The 22,561-nt window shown below is 34.5% G+C and overlaps 1 protein-coding gene across 1 annotated transcript in view; it reads right to left on the reverse strand.

Annotated features, from left to right (window-relative positions):
- Positions 1–11,153, reverse strand: part of MCU (mitochondrial calcium uniporter) — a 44,070-nt gene extending 32,917 nt beyond the window's left edge. Inside the window, exons 1-2 of the mRNA XM_005864703.2 lie at positions 11,097–11,153; positions 7,214–7,280 (exon numbers count right to left, since the gene is read on the reverse strand). Of these exons, the coding sequence (XP_005864765.1) occupies positions 7,214–7,280; positions 11,097–11,153 (124 nt within the window). The remainder of the gene's footprint in view (positions 1–7,213; positions 7,281–11,096) is intronic.
- Positions 11,154–22,561: the final 11,408 nt, after the last annotated feature.

The raw sequence follows: 22,561 nt of genomic DNA on the forward strand, positions 1-22,561 counted from the left end.
GTTCCTTAATATTTTTGGATAATTTACCTCTTTGACAATCTGAGACAGGTATAGATTCCTCCCTTACCCCTATTTCCTAAAAATTTCAAATAATTTATACATAGAAGTTTTAGATATAATTTATTTTATTGCCTTGGAAATGAATTTCCTTCATAATGCCTGCTATGGACTGAACTGTGTTATAGTGTCTTCCTCCCCCACTCCCCTCCCCCCCATTCATATGTTGAATCTCTAATTGCCAATGTGACTATCTGGAGATAGGGTCTGTAAGAGGTATTTAAGATTAAATGAGGTCATAAAGATCGGGCCCTAATATGACAGGACTGTGGTTTTATAAGAAGGGTAAGTGCTCTCCCCACTCCCCATTGTGAGAGGTGGCCATCTGCAAGCTAGGAATAGCGTTCTTACCAGAACTGACCATGCTGGCACCCTGATCTCAAGACTTCCAGCCTCCAGAACTGAGAGAAAATAAATTGTTGTTCTTTAAGCCACCCAGTCTATGGTATTTTGTTATGGCAGCCTAAGCAGACTACTATATTGCCATATTTAAAAAATAAATGTTAGCAAAATCTGAAGCACTTTTCTTCTTTTTAAAACAAAATTAATGGCTATTTCCTGTTTTTTAAAGACATAAAACAAGACTACAATTAAAACAGAAAATAAACTTTAATTCTATATAAAATAACATTTCAATTACAAGACTGCTATATTGCTTAGCTTGAATAAGGAAGTCACATAATGGGCCCAGTTTTGGAATATGGTAACTTAAATATCATCTTTGATATCTAAAAGGTTGTGCCTTTCTGTTTTGATGAAAAGAAGTTGTGAGAACTTTGAGACTATAAGTATGTGGTAAAAACATAATCACAGCTCCCATAGCTCACTTTGCCAATGATGCTAGTCTAGAGAACCTAAGAATTCTCTAATACTCATAGAATTGAATTCATATCACTACTTTGATGCAATATCAAAATGAAAAGATTACAAATTCAAGTTTCAGTTGTAGGGTTTCTGAGCAGAGATAATCTTAAAGAGCTATGACATTTTTAATTCCTGCAGAGAAACTGACAAGACTGTAAGTCTTAAATTAGAAGACTATGCTCATTCATAAAGTCCCAAATATCCCCAAATAAATCAAGCCATAATTAAATTCTTTCTTGTATTAAACTTTCTCCTCTTTTAAATAGAAAGACTCCTATCCAACATTTAATCAAGCAAAGAAAATAATTCTATTTTGATTCTTTTTCTTATAAAATTTTTTTCTCATGATAGTGATTACTCCTGTGATAACAGGCAAAGCTTCTTTTGGGGCTATTGGAAGAGTCTTAAATGCCAGTATGTACCAATGTGGGGGTGGGGGTTGGGTGAAGCTCTTTTCTTCTCTGAGGCAATATACATATGCATGATACTCAGTGTGGAAGATGAATCATTTGTGTAGAAAGTAAAGTAACAGGATCTTCCTCAGAGTCAAAAAATTTTTTTCTGGTTGTTATTTTGGCAAAAAATTTTAACAATCTTTCAAAGATGGTGACAGTCATTAAATGTTAACAGCCTTTCTAATTTCCATAAGAGAATTCACATATTTAGGATTTTTCGTTAACTGTGAAAAGTTGCTTATTAACAGATAAAAACTAGGAACAAATTCATCAGAGCAATATCAATAGTTTCATCAAGTTGCATTGTGGAGGGAAATAGAATAGTTTCCAATTTCCTCAAAACTTATTTCAAAATATTGGGATAAATGTTGCAATCCTAGACTAGATGACATCATCTGATATTTGATATAAATTTGCTTCTATTCCAAGCTAAGCCAGTTCAAATACTGTCAGCACATAAAGCTTAAAAGTCTTTCCAATTTCATGTGACTGGTTTTCTTGGCAATGATAGTCAATTATATAGAATCGTTAAAAAAAGGGGGGGAATATTTTGTAATGAACAAGTTCAATTACATTCTGGTAGTTTCAAATTGAAACTTCTATTTCTAAAAAAATGCAAACTGTAGAATACATTTCAAAAATGGAAAAATACAAGGTGTTTCAGTTGTTCCAACTTCATATTTAGGTTGGTGAGAATGTTGACCACATTGAAACACTGGAGCTTTGTGTTGCATCATTTTTGGAGTTTCATTTCTTTCTCTTTTTTTTAAAGTTGAAATGAAAGATAGTAGTGGGATATGTTTGTGCCTTCAATATGATGATGACAATAAGTACAGAATTTACAACTGTGTACAAGAGTGTGACCATTAGTAACACAGCATGACTCAAAAATCGTCTTCTCTTTCTTCTAAAATGATTTCAAAAGTAACAGGAAAAACTCTAGAAAATATAAAGAATTCTTACAAATCAATACTAAGACAATAGTAATTTTTTTGAATGGGCAAAAAATTTGGATACTTTACCAACAAAAATATTTGAATGGTTAATAAAAACCTTAAAAGATGCTTATTAGTCATCCGTGAAATGTAAATTAGAACCACAAGGAAAACAACCCACTAGAATGCCTATGATTAAGAAGATCAACCATACCAAGTGTTGGGGAGGATATGGGGAAACTGGGACACTTATACATTGTTGTTGGGAATGTAATGTGGTACAGCCACTTTGGAAAACAGTTTTATAATATACCAAAGAGTTAAGTATATACTTACCATATGACCCAGCCATTCCATTCCTAAGTATCTACCCAGAGAAATGAAAACATATGTCCACACAAAGATTATAAGCAAATGTTGATAGCAACATTATAGCAAACAATTTAAATGTTTTTTCTTTTGGTAAGTGAATAAACAAAATGTGATATTTCCATGTACTCAGCAATATAAAGAACTACAATACGTGCTACAATATGGATAAAGCTCAAAAGCATTAATATGTAAAAGAAGCTAGATGCAAAAGACTACATTTTGTATGAATCCATTTATATGACATTTTTAGAAAAGGTTTAACTATAGAGACAGAAAGTATATTAGTGGTTGCCTGGGACTTAAGGTGGGAGCAGGGATTGACTGCAAAACAGAAACAAAGGAACTTTTAGGGGTGAAGCACATCGTCTATAGCTGGATTCTTATGAGGCTTACACAGTGATAGGTGACTTTTATGGTATGTAACATATATCTCAATAAAGCTTTTTAAAAACAGTAATGGGACAAAAACCAAAGAAAAAAACTGGGATAGGTATCTATTCCCCAAACTATCCATAGACCTTAGGTTAAGAATTTATAAGATCATCCATACTTGGATTGATTAAATAGTTGATTGTTTATTATTAAACAGGAATTTCCAATAACCCTTCATTGCTAAAATTATTTGCCTTCAAACAATTTTTTAAAAGAATTCTTATATTTTTTGTTAAATACAAAATAAACACAACTCTCTACCACAATTCAATACAGAACTGAGTAGCATTACGTTTCTGTATAGAGAAATGAAGGCAGCTACAAGAGGCTATTCTTCCTTGCTCTTACTATAGTTCACCTTTGGCATTTTCTCTGTAGCTAAGGTGAAGATATGTCCTGACTTACGCTACTAAAAATTGTCAGGACAACTCTGGTTGTCCCTTTTCACTCTCAAAAGTGCCCTCGGTTGGATGATAAATTATATACTAACCCTGTATATAGGGGAATTACTCTCATTCGTTACTTCCATTAATAAGAAAGGGAACCCTTAAAGCAGTAGTTCTCAACCTTCGTAATGCTGCGACCCTTTAATACAGTCCCTCATGTTGTGGTGACCCCCAACCATAAAATTATTTTCATTGCTACTTCATAACTGTAATTTTGCTACTGTTATGAATCGTAATGCAAATATCTGATATGCAGGACGTATTTAGGCAACCCCTGTGAAAGGGTCGTTAGACCCCCAAAGGGGTCGCGACCCACAGGTTGAGAACCACTGCCCTAAAGGCTAATCACGTAAACATTTCACAGTGCGCCATTTTACATTTGAGGATCTGGGGCACAGAGAAATTAAAATGAGAATTCCAAACCACATTTTTTAGATTAGCGGTCTGTAACACTACCACAACCACCCTTTAAGGAAAAAGAGTTTCTGGTGGGTAAGTACTCTTTCTGCAGGCTAAGTGCACTTTTCTCTTGGAGGTGGTAAATAATACTATCTCAGATAGGAAAAGACTTTAGAGAAGTTAATTACCTTTCCTAAGGTTACAAGGTGGTTAAATGGTGGAAGTGAGATGTAAACCCAGCTCTGTTTGACTCCAAAGCTCTTCTCTTACCTCTAAGCATAATCCTCCCCTGAAAGGGAACATGATTGTGGGTACAGGTATGTGCATGTGTACCTGTGCAATGTGTCCAAAGAAGTTCTTGAGTTCAGGTCCATGAGACTAGGGATTCTATGAATTGGTTTAAGGTAGTCTGGTCACTAAGAAATTATATGTAAAATTTCCTAAGTGTATATATAAATTTTCTAGAGAAAGAATCTAGAGCCTACACCAGATCCTCAAAAAATTTATGGCACATACAAAAAATAAGAACCTTTTAGATTGCTTTGGGAGGAAGGTTAGACATTTAAGATAATCTATATATTTTATATCAGCTATCATTGCCATAATAGAAGATTTGCCAAACAACATATTAATAAGCAATTACTAAGGGGCAGTAAATATTAGGTATATATACTAGGTATATAAATACCATAATTACGTAATGTGGTATTTTAGATTTTGTACTTTTAAAACATTAGGGTCAAGCCCTCATTTGATAATAGAATTTGACCCAGCAGCCCTAGACAGTTTGGCTCAGTGGATAGAGCATTGGCTCGAGGACTGAAGGGTCTCGGGTTCGATTCCAGTCAAGGGCACGTAACTAAGTTGCAGGCTTAATCCCCTGGTCAAAGCGTGTGCGGGAGGCAACAAATCAATGTGTCTCTCTCATATCAATGTTTCTCTCTGTCTCTCCCCCTCTCTTCCACTCTCTCTAAAAAAAAAAAAAAAAAAAATCAATGGAAAAATATCCTTGGGTGAGGATTAAGGACAAAAAAAAAAGAAGACCCAGCAGTTACAACACAGAGCAGTGAATGATAGTAGAGCTGTTAATTACTGGTGGCTAAACTCTATTAAAGTCACTGTGTATTAATAGCAGAGTTTTTTCATATGCTATATTGACCTAAGGTAAAATTAAGAAGTACAAAATAAGAATGTTGTATAATTTGGTGGTAGTAAGAACACTGAGTTGCATTAAAAAAAATACTTTTGTGCTTCTACTTCTTGATAACTAACATGAGTTATTTTCTTATTGGTAGGAAATGTAGAAGTCACTCTTTTTAAAAATATGTATCCTTTTAGCTTTTGAAAAATATTACCTTCAACCCCTCATGCAACATAGAGAAATCTACTAGTATTTATGTCCTGGGATAACATGCAGTACAACTGTACCACTGTTGTATTACTGAAATACTTCCATACAGATTGGTATATAGGATAATAATAGTAACTCCACTAAGTGGTAAAATTAATAATATAAATTTCAATATAAATTCATTAGTTTAAGTTAATTGCCTCTGAATATCTTAACCATTGGCAGATGACTGTCCCACTGTAGTATAACTTAATTGATATTGAATATACATAACTTATGGAATACATATTAATATATACTGACATAGATAACAATGTCAGACAATATCATTATACCTAGACAATTCTGAATGAAATGCTTTTAGTTCAGCAAAAGCTGAGAAGATTCAATATTATGAACAATATTTTACACATTGAGAGAAATCCTCTCTTTATTGAAACTATCTAATGCTATTATCCTGTAGTGGTAATGAAGGTAATAGGACCTGGGAGTGGTGCTGGCATAGATGTGGACAGCACCCATTTGGATGTTTAATGGGCCAAGACAGTGTGAGGGTTAAGAGTGATAGCTATTCACTGTTTTGGAGGGGCTCAAGGAAGAAACAAAGTAGGTGGCATGGGGAGGTGGCATTATGGTCCACTGCCTTTTGGCCATGTGGGAAAAACTGGCCTCTACATACTGAGTTTTGACTGGGGTCAACATACCTACCTGTCCTCAGCTGTAACAAAGCGTTGAGTGCTGCTTTTTAATTTATATACGGATATTACTTTGTCAGTTCTCGATGTTTCTAAGAGATAGGATAAAGAAAGCCAGATACTATTTTCCTGATTTTGACTCTGGCCTATTTTTCCATTCAACCTTTTCATATTACAAATGAGTAATCACAAATGGATATTTCCTCCAAGTTTAGATAATTTAGCAAAAAATGAACACATATATTCAGATAACTAAACAACTTTGGGAGGGGGTTCTGAAAACACTGCAAATATCAATACTGATTAAATACAGGGGATCCTAGGAGTTTTATAGTTGATCTGGGTTTCTTCAGTTTCAGGTATCCTTACAAATTTGCAGGATACTCTTTCAATGGTTGCTCCACCTCAGAATTAATGCTTATAAGGTTGAAATTAGAGTTCTATCAAACTAAACTTTATACAGAGGAAATATATTTAACAGTCAACCCTAAGCAAATAATCTAAACTGTCAATGTACAATATTGGGTAAGAGAAATGACCAAGAGAGTAGTAAACATATCTCCTCTAAACAACCAAAACTTAGATCATGTTGCCAGTTTGTAGCATCATAGATATTTACAAAGGACCATATACAGTCCTCAAGCATCTGTTCATTCTTTTCCACATCAAAGAAGGGTATTACAACTTTGAGTCTAAGGGAAGAAAAAGACAAGGGAGGCGGGAGGTCTCAGACTTTCAGTTGCTTCCCTGTAGGCTCTGATACCGCAAAGGGGCTGGAATTTTTTAGTATTTTCCATATCTGAAGACCCAATGGTTAAGAAATACCAAAGATAGTGCTTCTGTGATCTTCACATTAACTATATCCCCAGTTTAAAAGAAAAAAAGAAAAAGAAAAAACCTAGACAGTAATATTCCATATCTATGAAAACTTAATGGGCCTATTAGTTTTTCTTACTGATTTCTCCTCTAAATTCATTAGATCCCCTTTCAAATTTAATTTCTCTTCTTTAGGACCCTCCTTATTTCTCTGACTCTAAGCATTCTTACTGATTTCTCCTCTAAATTCATTAGATCCTCTTTCAAATTTAATTCTTCTTTAGGACCCTCCTTATTTCTCTGACTCTAAGCAAATTTTAAGTAAAAGAGTATAGTTGACTTAAGGGGGACAAATACATTAGACATAAAAAATGGATTTGCCAAAACTCACCATCAGAGGGCACAACAGTACTGCAATAAGCAACACCCAAATTCTGCCAAGAAAGCCTCTGGTGCACCTAGAAAATACAAAGACACACCTACAGTCAGGACAGATAACAAATGTTTTATGCATTTGTGTGTATATATAATAAATAACAGCATTTTGAGTACTTAAGTAATATGTATCCTTTGTAGAAAAGTTAAAAAATACAGATAAAAGAAAATAAAAATCTCTCAAACTCCCATCATCCTAATAGTAATGAACACTTTGGTTTGTTTTCAAGATTTTATACAAATACATTTACATACACATATAACACAAATTGTTTTTTTATCTTCTTTTAAAAGCACATAATATTGGCTTTAAGTGCTATCAAGTATAAACTATACTTTCCTGCTTCTTCCTCTTGCTGATTTTTAGACCTGCATTTCTATCATGTCTTTTACTAGGAATCATCAGTTCTTAAGTAGTTATATATAGCATGAATTTACTGTTGTTGGGTAAACATTTGATCTTTCTGTTCACTCCCCTTAAAAAAAAAAAAAAGACTTGGTCAGGCAACTTCATTCCTGAATCCTTCATCACCACCATCTTTTGACTGCTAGAAGGAAAACAGTCACACCCATATCTGCCTTTACAACATCCTCAAAGAGTGTCTCATTGTGCATTTAAGTCTGAAATTTAGGTTCTCACATTAAACTAAGCTTCAGAAAGAGTAATGAACTTGTTTCTGACTTGCCATTTGCTTAATTTATCCCTTTGTACCTTTTATTTTCCCAGCTCCAAAAAGTATTAAAGAAGGAAGGGAAGCAGGAAGGCATTAACTGATTAAAAACCATGTATTAGCCACAGAGCCAAATATATTCCACTCCATCAGCCCAAAGAAAAACCATTCAGGACTCTACAACAACACATGCCTTGACACAACTATAGCATATAACAGACTTTACATCCTTCATGTGAATATCCTATCTCCTACTTCCTTCCAGCTTAAGAGAGCATACAGAAATGTGAGGTTGGTATTTATTTTAAAACTAGAGGCCCAATGCACGAAATTCGTGCAAGGGGCTTGGCCCTCACAGCCTGGACTGCCTCAGCCCTCGCAACCCCAGCTTCCTCCGGAAGGTTGTCCGAATGGTCGTTCTGCTGTTGGTCTAATTAGCATATTAGCTCTTTATTATATAGGACTAGAGGCCTGGTGCACAAAATTCATGCATGGGTAGGGTCCCTAGGCCTGGCCAGAGATCAGGGATGATCTGTGGGGGGACCCCTCTGGCACCTGCCTTGGCTGGCCTGGTGCTGCCTGCTTGCCAGCCCCGTCCCCCACACTGCCACCAGTCGCCTCCCTCTGCTTGGCTGGCCTGGGGCCTGCGGGCTGGGGGCAGCTCCTGCGTTGAGTGTCTGCCCCCTGGTGGTCAGTGCGTGTCATAGTGACAGGTCGTTCCACCGGTCGTTCTGCTGTTTGGTCAATTTGCATATTAGGCTTTTATTATATAGGATGTAAATAATCATTTAAAATTACTTGAGACTACTTCACAGTTGATCATGATACAATAATGTGTTTTGACACTGACACTGAGAATCTTTAAGTTAATATATATGGTGACTTTACTGTGGACTGTGACTTTCAGACTATTAAAAAAGTTTCAAAACATTTAGTTAAACTCACTCTTACTCAGAGGTCCAGGGATGCTCTGGTTAAAGACAGGTGTGCTGGCAACCACTACAATCCCAACCACCTGCTTGAGACCCCTAAAGGGATTGAAAAAAATCCTTGGACTCTATGAATTAGTTTGAAAACTAATGATGGAAGACAAAGTAAGGTGAGTCTTACTCCTTATTCTACAAATGAGAAAAGTGAGACTCACAGAAGGAAAATAACTTACTAAGAGTCATATATCAGAATCAGGATTAGAATCCAGGTCTCAATACTGCTAATCATCTCTATACACATTCAGGGCCCTGGTCTGGTCCTCTCTGTGTGTCAGTTTGCTCAACTATAGCATTAGGGGCGAGGATATAGTATTTCCTAGCAATATTAATTTATTTAAAACTAGTGACTTGGTGCACGAATTCATGCAAATTAACTGAAAGGAAATTAATTAGAAGAAATATTTTAATATCACTATTCGCCCTTTCTCTATAATAGAAGTGTCAACCAAATTCACGATCAACAATGACAGATGGAAACACACGCGTGCGATTGGCGCCAGTGAGAGCTTTATATGTATTGTGCATGCGCGAGTCATGCTTTAAAGATATAGAGCAAACTTGCTTAATTAGACCTGCTTTCTGATTTAGCTAAACTTTTTCCAGCCCAGTGAAGCACCCCAACTTCTCTTTCAGGTAATTGTCAACAACACAGCAGTAAATATCAACATGAAGCAGATGATTATTGTAGATCACGCACGGAGAACAAAGGGTAAAATATTTAACTGCAGCAGTGTTTGACTATATTCTGTATATTCTGCGCATTGAGAAAACCTGAAGTCATTTTCAAGGTCCACCATTTCTTACTTCTTTTCAGTCGGGTCAAGTTTCTAAGCTTTCTAAATCTGTTTTCCGGCTAATGAAAAGAAAATAGGATTCCACCAAGTCTCCTATCTACCTACTCCAGGACTTCTGTGAGGATCAAATGAGATGAAGAACAGGAAAACACTTCACAGACATTTGGTTAAAGTGTAAATGTTTCCACCTGGGTATAAAGCAAGTTGTGTTCCTGGGCTGAAGAAACTGCAAGGAGGCTAGTCACTAGGGAGAGGAAGCCAGGGGTTGCTATGTGACATCATTACCCGGCGCCCACAGCGACCATTTCTGGACTGGCCATGGGGTCTCAGCAGCATCGACTGTGATTTGGTGGGCTGTAGTTCCAGGGTGGTGGCGGGGCCTGTGTTCCACTTGGGGGAAGCCGAGTGTTGCTTTGTCGGCCAGGTCTGCACTGTTGTTTCTCTGTAAATAGCTAGTTTGCATCACAGCAACTCCTGCATTGAGCATCTGCCCCCTGATGGTCATTGCGCATCATAGCAACCAGTCCGAAGGTGGGAAGGACACGTAGCATGTTAGCCTTTTGTATATATAGATGTTTATTTCTTTTGAATAAATAAGACAAGTACATGATATAGAATTCAAAAGTACAAAAACTAAGTAAAAAATTACATCTTTTAGCCTAGCTGGCAATGGTTCAGTGATTGAGCATCAACCTATGAACCAGGTCACAGTTTGATTACAGGTCAGGGCACATGCCTGAGTTGTGGGCTCAATCCCCAGTAGGGGGTATGCAGGAGGCAGCATATCAATGATTCTCTCTCATCATTGATATTTCTATCTCTCTCTCCCTCTCCCTTCCTCTCGGAAATTGATTAAAATTATATGTATAAATTACATCTTTTACACTTAATATTGGCCTTCCTCCTATCCCTGTAGCCCAGCTACTTATTCTCCTCTATGAAGGTTAAATCTAGGTATCCTACCAAAGAAAGCTTTATACATATGTAACTTTGTGCATCTATGAATGTATTTGTGGAAGTTTTAAAAAATGCAACTGGTAGCATGTGGCAGTCGCATTACTCATCTGTTTGGTTCTTGACTCACTGGTTTTTAGTGACTGAATGGAATTACATGGTACATCTTTACAAATGCCTACTGACAATCTTTTATTATTAAAATACATGATACTAGAGTGAATATCCTTGCAAATGGGCACAGATACTTGAGGATAAAATACTTCAAGAGGAAGTTCTAGGTTAAAGTTATGTGCACTTTAAATTTTGGAAGGTATTGCCAAACTGTTTTTCATGGAGGTTATATGCATTTTCATATCTACAAATTACACTCTTGTTCATTAAATGAGTATCTGGTTCCCAACACCCTTCTAAACAATGTATTATCAAACCTTTTTATTTTGCAATGTCACAGGTGAACAGTATTTCACCATAGTCATAATTTGCATGGTTCTATATTGCAACTGAGGATTTATATATATTTTTATCTAAGTGTTACTTGTATTTGCTTTCTTGTGAACTGAGTATTTACATCCTTTGCCTCTTTTTTTTTCAATTTGATTCTTGGTCTTTGAATATTATTTTGTAAAAGTTTTTTAAGATTAAGAAAATTTGACCTTTGTAAAAAAAATGTTACAAAATTTTCCCATTTTTTATTTAGCTTTGTTAATGGTGTTTTTGTATGCATACAATTTTCATGTTTTAGAGTCAAATTTATCAATTTGTTCTCTAAGAGGCCTATGTCATATATCTTAAAGGCCTTTCTACTTTGAGAATATTGTAAAATTCTCCCATGGTTTCTTCCAATTTTTCAGGTTTAAATATTTGATTCATTTGGAATTAATCTTAGTCAAAGTTAAAAAGTAGAAACCCAATCAATTTCCCTCTCATGATAACACAGCTGTCCCATTTATTGAATAATTCATTCTCCCTCTTACTGTATTTGTAATGCTACCTTTATAACTTTCTAAATAAGTATATGAATTTGGATCTTTTTCTGAATTCCTATTCTAATAACCTGTCTTCTCCTGTTCTAGTAACCACATTCTTTTAACATTCTAGCTTTATAATATATTTTAATATTTGGTAGGCTGGGCTAGTTTCCCCTTAAGAATTTTTCTGGCTATTCTTCCTTACTTTTTTCCTCTATATGAACTTCAGAGTCAGTTTATCGAGTTACACACTCATGCACACACACACAATCCTGTTAGGTTGGGAAGCAATATCGCACAGTGGTTAGAAGCACAGAATCTGTAATCATCATGCCTGAGTTCCTCCTATTCTGATTTAGTAAAGTACTCTAACTGCAACCTTGAGCAAGCTTTTATGCAATTTCTTACTGAAAAATGGACAAAGAGTAATACTAGCTTCTACCACATAAAGTCACTGGGAGGACTAAATGAGTAATGTGTATAAGGCATTTAGAACAATGCCTGGCATAGAGTTAAGTGTTCAATAAATGTTAGCTAGTTTTTTGTTTTGTTTTGAAGCAGAGATCACATTAACTCCATGTTAATTTTCCCCCACATCAACACAAGGGAAACTGACTACAGAATGTTATCTATGGTTTTGAGTCTTCTTACCCAAGAACCTTCTTACCTAAGCAGCCTTTCTAGCTAAGTCTTTGTGACCCTGAGAGACATATTAAGGTTTTCTCTATACATATTTTGCCTGTCCTTTTTCCTAATGCAATGCTTTTTGAACTGCTTTGTCCAATATTACAATCATGCATTTTTTGGTTGCATATGCAAGTTATGTCTTTGCCTGTCTTTTAATTTTGTTATTTTTCTTCAGTTACTTTGTTTTAGTAATGACTCTGAATGGTTTTCTTTGTGACCTAATCTTGGATTTATTTTTTAGGAAAGTTTAGCCTATTTATATTTAGTAATATAACATATTTAATCTCCTTTCAGTCATCACATTTTGTTATAAAATGTTTATGCTTTCTATTTTTATTGCTGCTTTATCTTTTAAAAAAATATATTTTTTATTGATTTCAGAGAGAGAAAGAGAAAGGGAGGGAGAGATAGAAACATTTATGAGAGAGAAACATCAATGGGCTGCCTCCTGCACGCCCCACTCTGGGGATTTAATATATTTAATCTCCTTTCAGTCATCACATTTTGTTATAAAATGTTTATGCTTTCTATTTTTATTGCTGCTTTATCTTTTAAAAAAATATATTTTTTATTGATTTCAGAGAGAGAAAGAGAAAGGGAGGGAGAGATAGAAACATTTATGAGAGAGAAACATCAATGGGCTGCCTCCTGCACGCCCCACTCTGGGGATTGAGCTAGAAACCTGGGCATGGACCCTGACCAAGAATTGGAGGGGTGACCTCTTGGTGCATGGGACAACTCTCAACCAACTGAGCCACACTAGCCAGGCTGCTGCTTTATCATCTTTATTAAATGGCCAGTCCTTGCTTTGTTTTTAGTTATGCATGTATGTATTTCTTCTGGTAATACGGAAGATATACTTTTTTGTTAATAGTTATTTCAGAGTAAAAGTCTAAGTTCTTTTAACTGCCTTTAAGGTCCAATATTATCTCTCTGACTTCATTTCCTACCTCTCTCAATCACTCTGCTTTAGCTTCTCTTTCCTGTTTCTTGCGTGCCATGCACCAGCTACACTTTTGCTTCAGGACCTTTGCAACAACCATTATGTCTGCTTAGAATACTGTTTCTCCAGATAACCATCAAGCTCCCTCACTTCCTTCAAATCTTTGCTCAAATTTCATTTTTCTATACTTTGCTAGCTAGTCTGGCCACTCAATTTATATGGCAATCCTATCAATTAGTCCCCCCTTTATATATATAGTTTCTATTATGAGCAATGATGAACTTAATAGTTGTGTTTCTTTATCTTCTCCTCTACCATCCAATTTAGTTTACACATTATTTTTCTTCGTGTTTATCCACCTACCTAATCTATTAATCATCTATCTATTTACATACCTCCCTACCTCCAAATCTTTTTTACTGGGTTTACTGATTTTAAATATCTTTTGACAGCCTATTATAAAACATGAGGTTTGTACCACTTTACATCATTTCTGTCCTTCATTCTTCCAATTTTTGTTAGTTATGACATTATTACATTGTCAGTTTTAAACATTCATACTCTGCTCTGTAAAACATAATCTTCACATTTGTTTTACTCTTAATTTTATGAATCCGTGGACTCTGCTTACTACCTACACTTTAACTGTAGTTTCTCCTTTCATTTCTTCGTTGAGTAAACTTCATCCTATAGAAGTAGGGCTCAGAAGAGCTAAATTAGCATTGGTATGTTAAAAATGTTTGTATTTGCCCTTATATTGATTGAACAAGTATTTGGACTGGTAGAAAATTCCTAAATTAACTTTTCTTTGAAGATGTTGATGGTGAAATGTTACTGTTGAATGCTGCTTGGAGAAGCCTGAGGCTAGCCACTTCTTTTGGAGAATTAAGCTCTCTTGGCTTTGTTGGGATCTGTAACCACAGATGTCATCTCACCCGGTCTTCTCACACACCCATCTGACCTTCACTGAATCTGGCAGCCTTTCTTCATATATTGTGCTTTGGGATTGCAGAGATCTCTCTGGTTGTGCTGAAAATCAAGCTTGCATTTCTGTTTTTTATTCTCCTTCTTATAGTAAGGTGATTTCAAGAAAAGGGCCCTTTGCTGGGCCATTATTTCTTAAAGTAGTAATTTTTAAAATATAGACACTTTCAAACATACACAGAAGAGCATACAGTATGATGAATTTCTTCCATGTAACCATCATCTCTGCTCTGTATTTATCAAAATTTTGTCAAACTTCATTCATCTATATCCACCCAATTTTCTCCCTACAGAATATCTTAAAGGAAATTCCAAACATCAAATTGCTTTACCAAAAAAATATTTCAGTATTGATCTACTAGGCCATTTTAAAACAGGAAGTCCTTGGTTCTCCATGATTTTACAAATTATCTTCAACAACAATAAAAGATGTTTTTGTGGGGCACATAATTATAGAAATTATGTGCCCCAAGCATAATTGCTTATGAATATTGTTTGTTAGGATGTTATAGAATATGGGTTAGCAGACCAGCCACCAGTTTTCGTAAATAAAGTTTTACTGGGAACCTAACCAAGTCCATTCATTTATTTACTACCTATTGTTCATTCACCTACTTTCACACTACAACAGAATTGAGTAGCTGTGTAGTTACAGGAGAGCCAAGTAGATGCAACAGAGACTGTATGGCCCACAGGCCTAAAATATTTACCATCTTGCCCTTTAAGAAAATGTTTGAGGCTGGTCAGCACGGCTGAGTGGTTGAGCATCAACCTATGAACCAGGAGGTCATGGTTCGATTCCCGGTTAGGGCATATGCTTGGGTTGTAGGCTCAATCCCCAGTGTGGGGCTGATTAATGATTCTCTCCCATCATTGATGTTTTTATCTCTCTCCCTCTCCCCTTCACTCTGAAACCAATAAAAATATATTTTAAAAAAAGAAAGAAAAGAAAATGTTTGATAACTTTTGCTGTAGAACCCTGCCTCTATAGTTTTGAGGTAACTTGCTTTCCCAAAGTCCTTCCTAGTCACTTCTATAAAACACAACTTATATAAAGTGTTCACCAACACACACATAGGTCCTTTGCTTTATTTAAACCTTCTAATACCTTTAGTCTAATAAGGCCAATAGAAACAAAACTGAATTTGCTCTTGCCTTTTTCTTTGAAATATGGCAGCAACAACAACAAACAAAAGAAAAACACACAAGAGAAATGTAAGTGCTCAAGGCTAAAGGGACATTGCTGTTCTAAATTATTCTACCACAACTATCCTAGATTGAATATATTTCATTGTTGAAATTGTATACTCAATAAATCTTAGCAAAACAGAAAGCTTTTAATAAATACTTGACTGATGCTAAAAATGTTCAAATATGTCAAGAAATTAAAAACATTCAGGCAATGGCATGTATTGTTCACATATTTAAATCTTATAGGCAGAGAACAAGATTAAAGTTAAGAAAGTAAATATTCAGAATGAGCAGAAATCATAAGAAAAAAAAAGAAAATCTCTAGGCTCGATACTGCCAACACAGATCCTTGAAAAGGAAATACAAGTTTATACTATTGGTATGAGACAGTCCACAACTTAGAGAAGTAACTTAAGAACTTCTAGGAAAAACAGGGATTTGCAGTTAAGTGAAAGTATAACTTCTGTCCTAGTATTACTATCATTTCCCTTACATCTTAACTCTAGGAGAAGAAAAAATACTAGTGTTATCAAGTTAGAGTTATACTATAAAACACTGTAAATTTATTTTCACAAGTCCTAAGATTCAAGCTAATAACAAAAATCAAATGTTAGTATTATAAAAAGACATTTCATGCCCTCAGAAAAATTATTAAATTCAAGTCAAAACTTACTTTAAAATTCTTTATTTCTATCATAAATTGTACAACTTCCCCTACACTCACCTTTCATTGTTCAGAAGAGCAAACTCAGCAATATATTCCTGCCAGCAACTTCAGAAGACTGTCAAGTATAAATAACTTGCCCATAACCCCAAAATATTCATAGACAGTTAGACATTAGACCAGAGTAGGGAAAAATAGAAAAAAGACAGAAAGAATAAGGCAGTCCCTTATTAACCCAGCTCCCTTATTGAAGAAAATCTTGGGACCTAATTTCATAGCAAATAAATATTTACTAACTGTGTCACACTATATCAAATAATACATATTAACTATATCAAACAGCTTTAAGTGAAATAACTATATTTATATGTTTGTCCATGGCTAAAACCTTGTTAAAGATAGCTTCATTATACCATAAGTGTAGATATTTTAAATTACATCCCTCTGTGACATTTCCCTTAGTATAACATGAAATGCTTATGAGAATGGATCCTTTCAATATATGTTTCAAAAGTTTCTTTTTAAAGTCCAGATGATCCATGTTTCAACAACTTTGCCAAACCTATCTCCAGAATCCAGTGCTTATAAGCATACTAGGATTAACAGTGTAAAACTATTTCAGTTGGTATAAAACGGATTCTACAATATGGCATTGTTTTGTCCATATCCTTGATATAATACAATTGTTGAAGCATCACATGAGAAATAAATTTTCACTAGTTCGACTCTATCAATATCTTAAAATAAGTACTGTGGCTTCAAACCCTTGAGATCTGATATAAGGAGAAAACACTATAGTTAAAAGACTTGGGCCCAGTTCCAATTTACAATCTTTAATTTCAATCCTGTCTCAGTTTCCCCATCTACTAAGTTAAAAACAACAGCAATGATAACATAATTGACTATGTCACAAGGCTGATATCATATAAGGATAAGTGACAATATAAATATGACATTTGACTGACTAAACATTCTACCAAAATGTAAGGTATCAGAAAACATAATTTTAAAACAAATCTTCAATTTACTTAAGGGACTCATGCTTATTGTAAAGAATTTAATAAGTATAATACATTTCAAAAGCCACAACTATTCCTAAACAAAGAAATATTATACAATATAAACTACTTATGATGTTAAAGGTAAAAACCCAAGGTGTTAAAATAATCTTTTCAGATAGCACTACAAACATTTAAAGGGTTAGACTACATGCAGGACATATTTTATTCTCCTTTTAATAATTCACCAGGGAAACAAAGTTTCTGTGAAGGTGGTATTTATTACAGTTTAATATTAGAAGATTATTTTCAGCCCTGAACAGGTAGCTCAGTTGGTTAGAGCGTCATCCCAATATGTCAAGGTTGCAGGGTGGATCCCTGGTCAGGGCACATACAAGAATTAATCAATGAATGTGTAAATAAGTGGAACAACAGATGATGTTTCTCTCTTTCCCTTCCTCTAAGATCAATTAATAAATAAAAAATTTAAAAAGAAAATTATTCTCTCCTTGAATATATTATTTAAAATTATCACTACATTTTATTAGAACATGGGCAACATTTTCCTAACTAGAATATATTGTTACTTTATGAAAAACATGATTCAGTTTATATACCTTTGATGTCTAAGAGAATTTCACATCTATAAAACAAAGCAATATGAAGGACTTTTTGTTGCATCTTTCAACATCAGTTTTCTAATTAGAAGATCAAGTCAAACTTCCAAATTATCAATAAAGTTATTGAAAAATTAATACTTGTTCACCAAACTCACAGTACTTTGAAGATTAAGTAAGATAATGTATATAAAACATACAAGGCAAGAATTTAACATAAAATTCTTCACCACTGCTGATCTAGCAATAGATTAAAATACTCAGAGCACTCAAACCTTTACTGTAAGTTATGCAGCATATCATTCAACATATGATTTGGTAAAATGTCATTTTTATCTTAATAAATACATTTATCCATTTAACAGTATCAAGAAATTCTCTTTAAATTCTCACTAAAGCAAATTTTCTTACATTAGGTTTTGCAATCAATAACTAGATTCTAAGATTGCAAAGATTAGTGTTATTTCTAATATATCACTACTTATAAAGTTAAGATAACTTAGTATAAATTAACTTGATTGATAAATAATGTTTCTATGTCAGATTTTGTTATTACCCCAAAATTACAACCTATGGGTTATATTGTATAAGAACCAGAATCAAAATCTAAAGCTTCATTGTGTAGTCTAGACCCCTAGTTATCTGAGGCAACTCTACATCTACATGTGGAATATGTTTATACCCTGATGGTTGCTACATTTTCCTTAATGGACATACACAATTCTATTACTTGTATTCTGGATTGAGATTTACAGTTAAGTAGGACAATTATGTTAGAAATGCAGACAGCATGTTCATTTTGTTTTTAATTGGGTAAAATAACTTACAATAAATGAAAAGGAACTCTGAAGCAAAACCAACTACTTTGCTGTTATTTTCTCTTTTTATGGTTTGTTCTTCTCGTGGTGTAAGTTCATTACACTTACACAACACATGGGAGATTGGAGAGTGATTTTTATAACAGCTGTCATGTCCCTCTCATTTCAGGGAAATGAAAAAGGCCTGTCGTTATTTATATTTATGAGTGGTAACTACATTCTTTTTCATTATTAGCTAAAGCTGGAACAAAACTGAAAATCACACACGAACTACTTTTGTTTTGAAATTGTTTACTTTATTAACATAGGAAGATGTGAAATAACTTCTCTCCACCACTTCTTAATCCCCTTTTATACTTAGCTAAGAAAAAAAGTAAGGAAGTCTGTAACTAAAAGGCAAAATAAAGAAGCAACATGGGAATGTATATGAAACCTTCTATGTAATTTTTTTCCTTTTATCCTAGTTTTTCTGTTGCATTTTAAAGGTTACAGAAAAATAAATCTTTTATATTTTACTTTTTAAAAAGACAAGGATAGAAAAAGACATTTTGGGGTTAGTAGATATTATATTTATATCTATATGTATGTAGCAAGAATTATGTTTTTTTTCTCTCTCAATTTTTATTTGGAAAAATTTTAAACCTACAGAAAAACTGCAGAAAGAGTACAATGTACAGTCTTATATTCCTCACCTAGATTCATCAGTCATTGATATTTTGCCACATATGCTTTATTTTTCTGTCTACACAGACTCGTGTGTGTGTGTGTGTATATATATGTATATGTGTGTGTGTATGTGTGTGCATATATATATATAATTATATATATAATTCTTTATTTTCTGATCTATTTGACAGTGTCAAGCATCATCATCCTTTTCCTCTAAATGCTTCAGCCATATTTTTCTTAAAACATTAACATTCTCCTGTTCATGTACAAAATACAGAATCTGATTTTCCTTTTTACTGAATCCTGTCTATTACTTGTGTTTTATAAGCATTAAAGAACAAAGGAAGCAGTGAGGAGAATTATTAATAGCAGCCACCCACTTCCTAAGTTATTCACCACTATGCATCTTCCAGAAAGCAAGTGTGAAAACGAAAGATAGAGGTTAATTTTCAGACCGACATAAATATAAAGTAACTGATAGACAAGGCCTCTGTACTATTAAAAGTAGACCCGATTTCTTGAGATATCACATACAGTTGAACCATTTTATGGACTTTTCAGAGTTGGAAGGGCCTTACAATGTACGTTGTATATAACTTGTTTATATTACACATGAGAAGAACCAAGAGTCAAGGCCACACAATGAGAGATGAGACTAGAAGCTAGTTTTTCAAACTCTCTATACAATATTCTTTCTGTTATGTCATGTTGTCTCCTCACAAGCCTTAGTTGCTTATACTGGGGTCTTGATAAATGAGAAGGGTAAAATGTCTGAGACTACTACACCTAACTAACTAATGTACCCATTTGAGTCTCATCTGGATGAACTATAACTACAGTCTCAAACTTTAATGTGCATGTGAATTTCCTAGTGATCTTCTTAAAATGCAAATTGTGATTCACTAAGTATGAGGTCAAGCCTGAGAATCTGCATTTCCAACGTGTTCATCTGATGCTGATGCTGCAGATCCATGAACTACATTTTAAGGAGCAGTTATCTAAACAAGCACAGGAATCTTATAGCTCCCAGGCACCAGCAAAGTAGAAAAAAACTGTAAAATATTTTAGTTACAGAAAGTATAGAGAATAATATAACTAATACCTGTTTACTCATCATCAAAGCCAAAATAAAAAATAATTTTAAGGCTTTTATTTTCCTAACTTTTATGCCACTTCAGAAAAGGGAGTTTTTAGCCCAATACATTAATTTATAGATACAACTACCTATTTTCCTAATATTATGATGTCAACAAATACTGAGATTCCACAGACTTTAATGGTACTATGGAAGGAAATATAAATTCAGGAGATAAAAAGAACCATAGCCAAATTAAACTGTCAATTAAAAAAAAAACCAATGATGTTCCATTTTTATTCTCAATAAAAACATCTTTCAAACCAGCTACGTTTATTCGTTTAGTAAACACTTAGCGAGAGTTCACATACCCATGTAGTTTATGTTCTGATTTCATACCCTTATATGCTGCTATGAATTGTGCAAATGATTGTTGAAAGGTACAAAGCTAGGTTTTATGAGAGAGTGAATCCTTTGCAGTGGTTCTCAACCTTCTTAATGCTGCGACCCTTTAATACAGTTCCTCATGTTGTGGTGACCCCCAACCATAAAATTATTTTTGTTGCTACTTCATAACTGTAATTTTGCTACTGTTATGAATTGTAATGTAAATATCTGATATGCAGGATGTATTTAGGCGACCCCTATGAAAGTGTCGTTCGACCCTCAAAGGGGTCGAGACCCACAGGTTTTGCTGCTTTAAAGTAAAGGTTTTGCATTTGGGTTTTTGTTATTAAAAAGAATAATTAGCAGTATATTTAATGGTCATCTTAATACAACATGGAATACACTTACACCTACAGCAGCTAAAAATAAAAAAGATTTAATATATATAAGAAAATTTGCACTTTGAATATCTCCCAAAATGCTTATAGAAATCATAATTACTTCCTTATTTCTCAGAATACCAGTAGTTTAGCAGTAAAATAATCCCATGGAAGGAAAACTGGACACAAAGCAAGAAGGCAACTCAAGTAAATACTTATTAAGCTTCTACTTTCTCCTAGTGTATGGTGGGGGTGGGGGGGGGTGCCAATATATAAAGAAATGAAGGCAGTCTTCAGAGTAATCATTATCCTAAAGGGAAGGCTACATCCAAACATAATTAGAATACAGTGTAATAAATGGAAAGCGGTACAGGGGAAATCTAGATGATTGTAAAGGAAATGGAGTTGGAGAATGTTAATATATTTAAAAATGATAAAAGAAACTATTAGAGTTAAGAATTTCTATAAAATAAAGGAATGAACAGATAACATGATAATGTAGAATCAGGTATGAAAGGACATTCACTGTAAAATTCTTTCAATTTTGATGTATGTTTGAAAAGTTTCATAACAAAATGTTTGATAAAATAATAGTTGTAATAAAACAGGTAGGGCCCTAACCAGTTTGGCTCAGTGGATAGAGCGTCGGACCTGCGGACCAAAGGGTCCTGGATTTGATTCTGGTCAGGGGCACGTACCTCGGTTGCAGGCTCCACCCTGGTCAGGGCTCATGTGGGGAGCGGGGAGGAGGGGGCAACTAATCAATGTGCTTCTCTCACACTGATATTTCTCTCTGTCTTTCCCTCTCTCTAAAAATCAATGGAGGAATATCCTCAGGTGAGGATTAAAAAACAAATGAACGAACAGGTAGGCCACGGTTTTCACTTTTCCTATGAATACTAGGTTCATAGAAGGAAAAGAACGAAATAGAAAATAACTTTCCAATTTGCTGTGGGGAGGACAGGTTGTCATTTAAGGAAAGCAGAAATCCCTTGCTCTGGTATCTACTCTCACACCAGTTCTGTGCTATCTTAACTATTATAGCATTATTAAGTCTTTTTTAAAATTAAATCTTTACTGTTCAGATTATTACAGTTGTTCCTCTTTTTTCCCCCATAGCTTCCTTCCACCCGGTTCTCACCCCACCCTCTACCCTTACCCTCCCACTGTCCTCATCCATAGGTGTATAATTTTTTTCCAGTCTCTTCCCCCACCCCCCACACCTCTTTCCCCCTGAGAATTGTCAGTCCACTCCCTTTCTATGTCCCTGATTCTGTTCTATTCACCAGTTTATTCTGTTCATCAGATTTTTTATTCACTTGATTTTTCGATTTACTTGTTGATAGATATGTATTTGTTGTCACTTTGTTGTTCATAATTTTTATCTTTACCTTTTTCTTCTTCCTCTTCTTAAAGAAAACCTTTCAGCATTTCATACAATACTGGTTTGGCAGTAATGAACTCCTTTAGCTTTTTCTTATCTGTGAAGCTCTTTATCTGACCTTCAATTCT

Source organism: Myotis brandtii, unplaced genomic scaffold, assembly GCF_000412655.1.
Source record: "Myotis brandtii unplaced genomic scaffold, ASM41265v1 scaffold190, whole genome shotgun sequence".
NCBI lineage: Eukaryota > Metazoa > Chordata > Mammalia > Chiroptera > Vespertilionidae > Myotis > Myotis brandtii.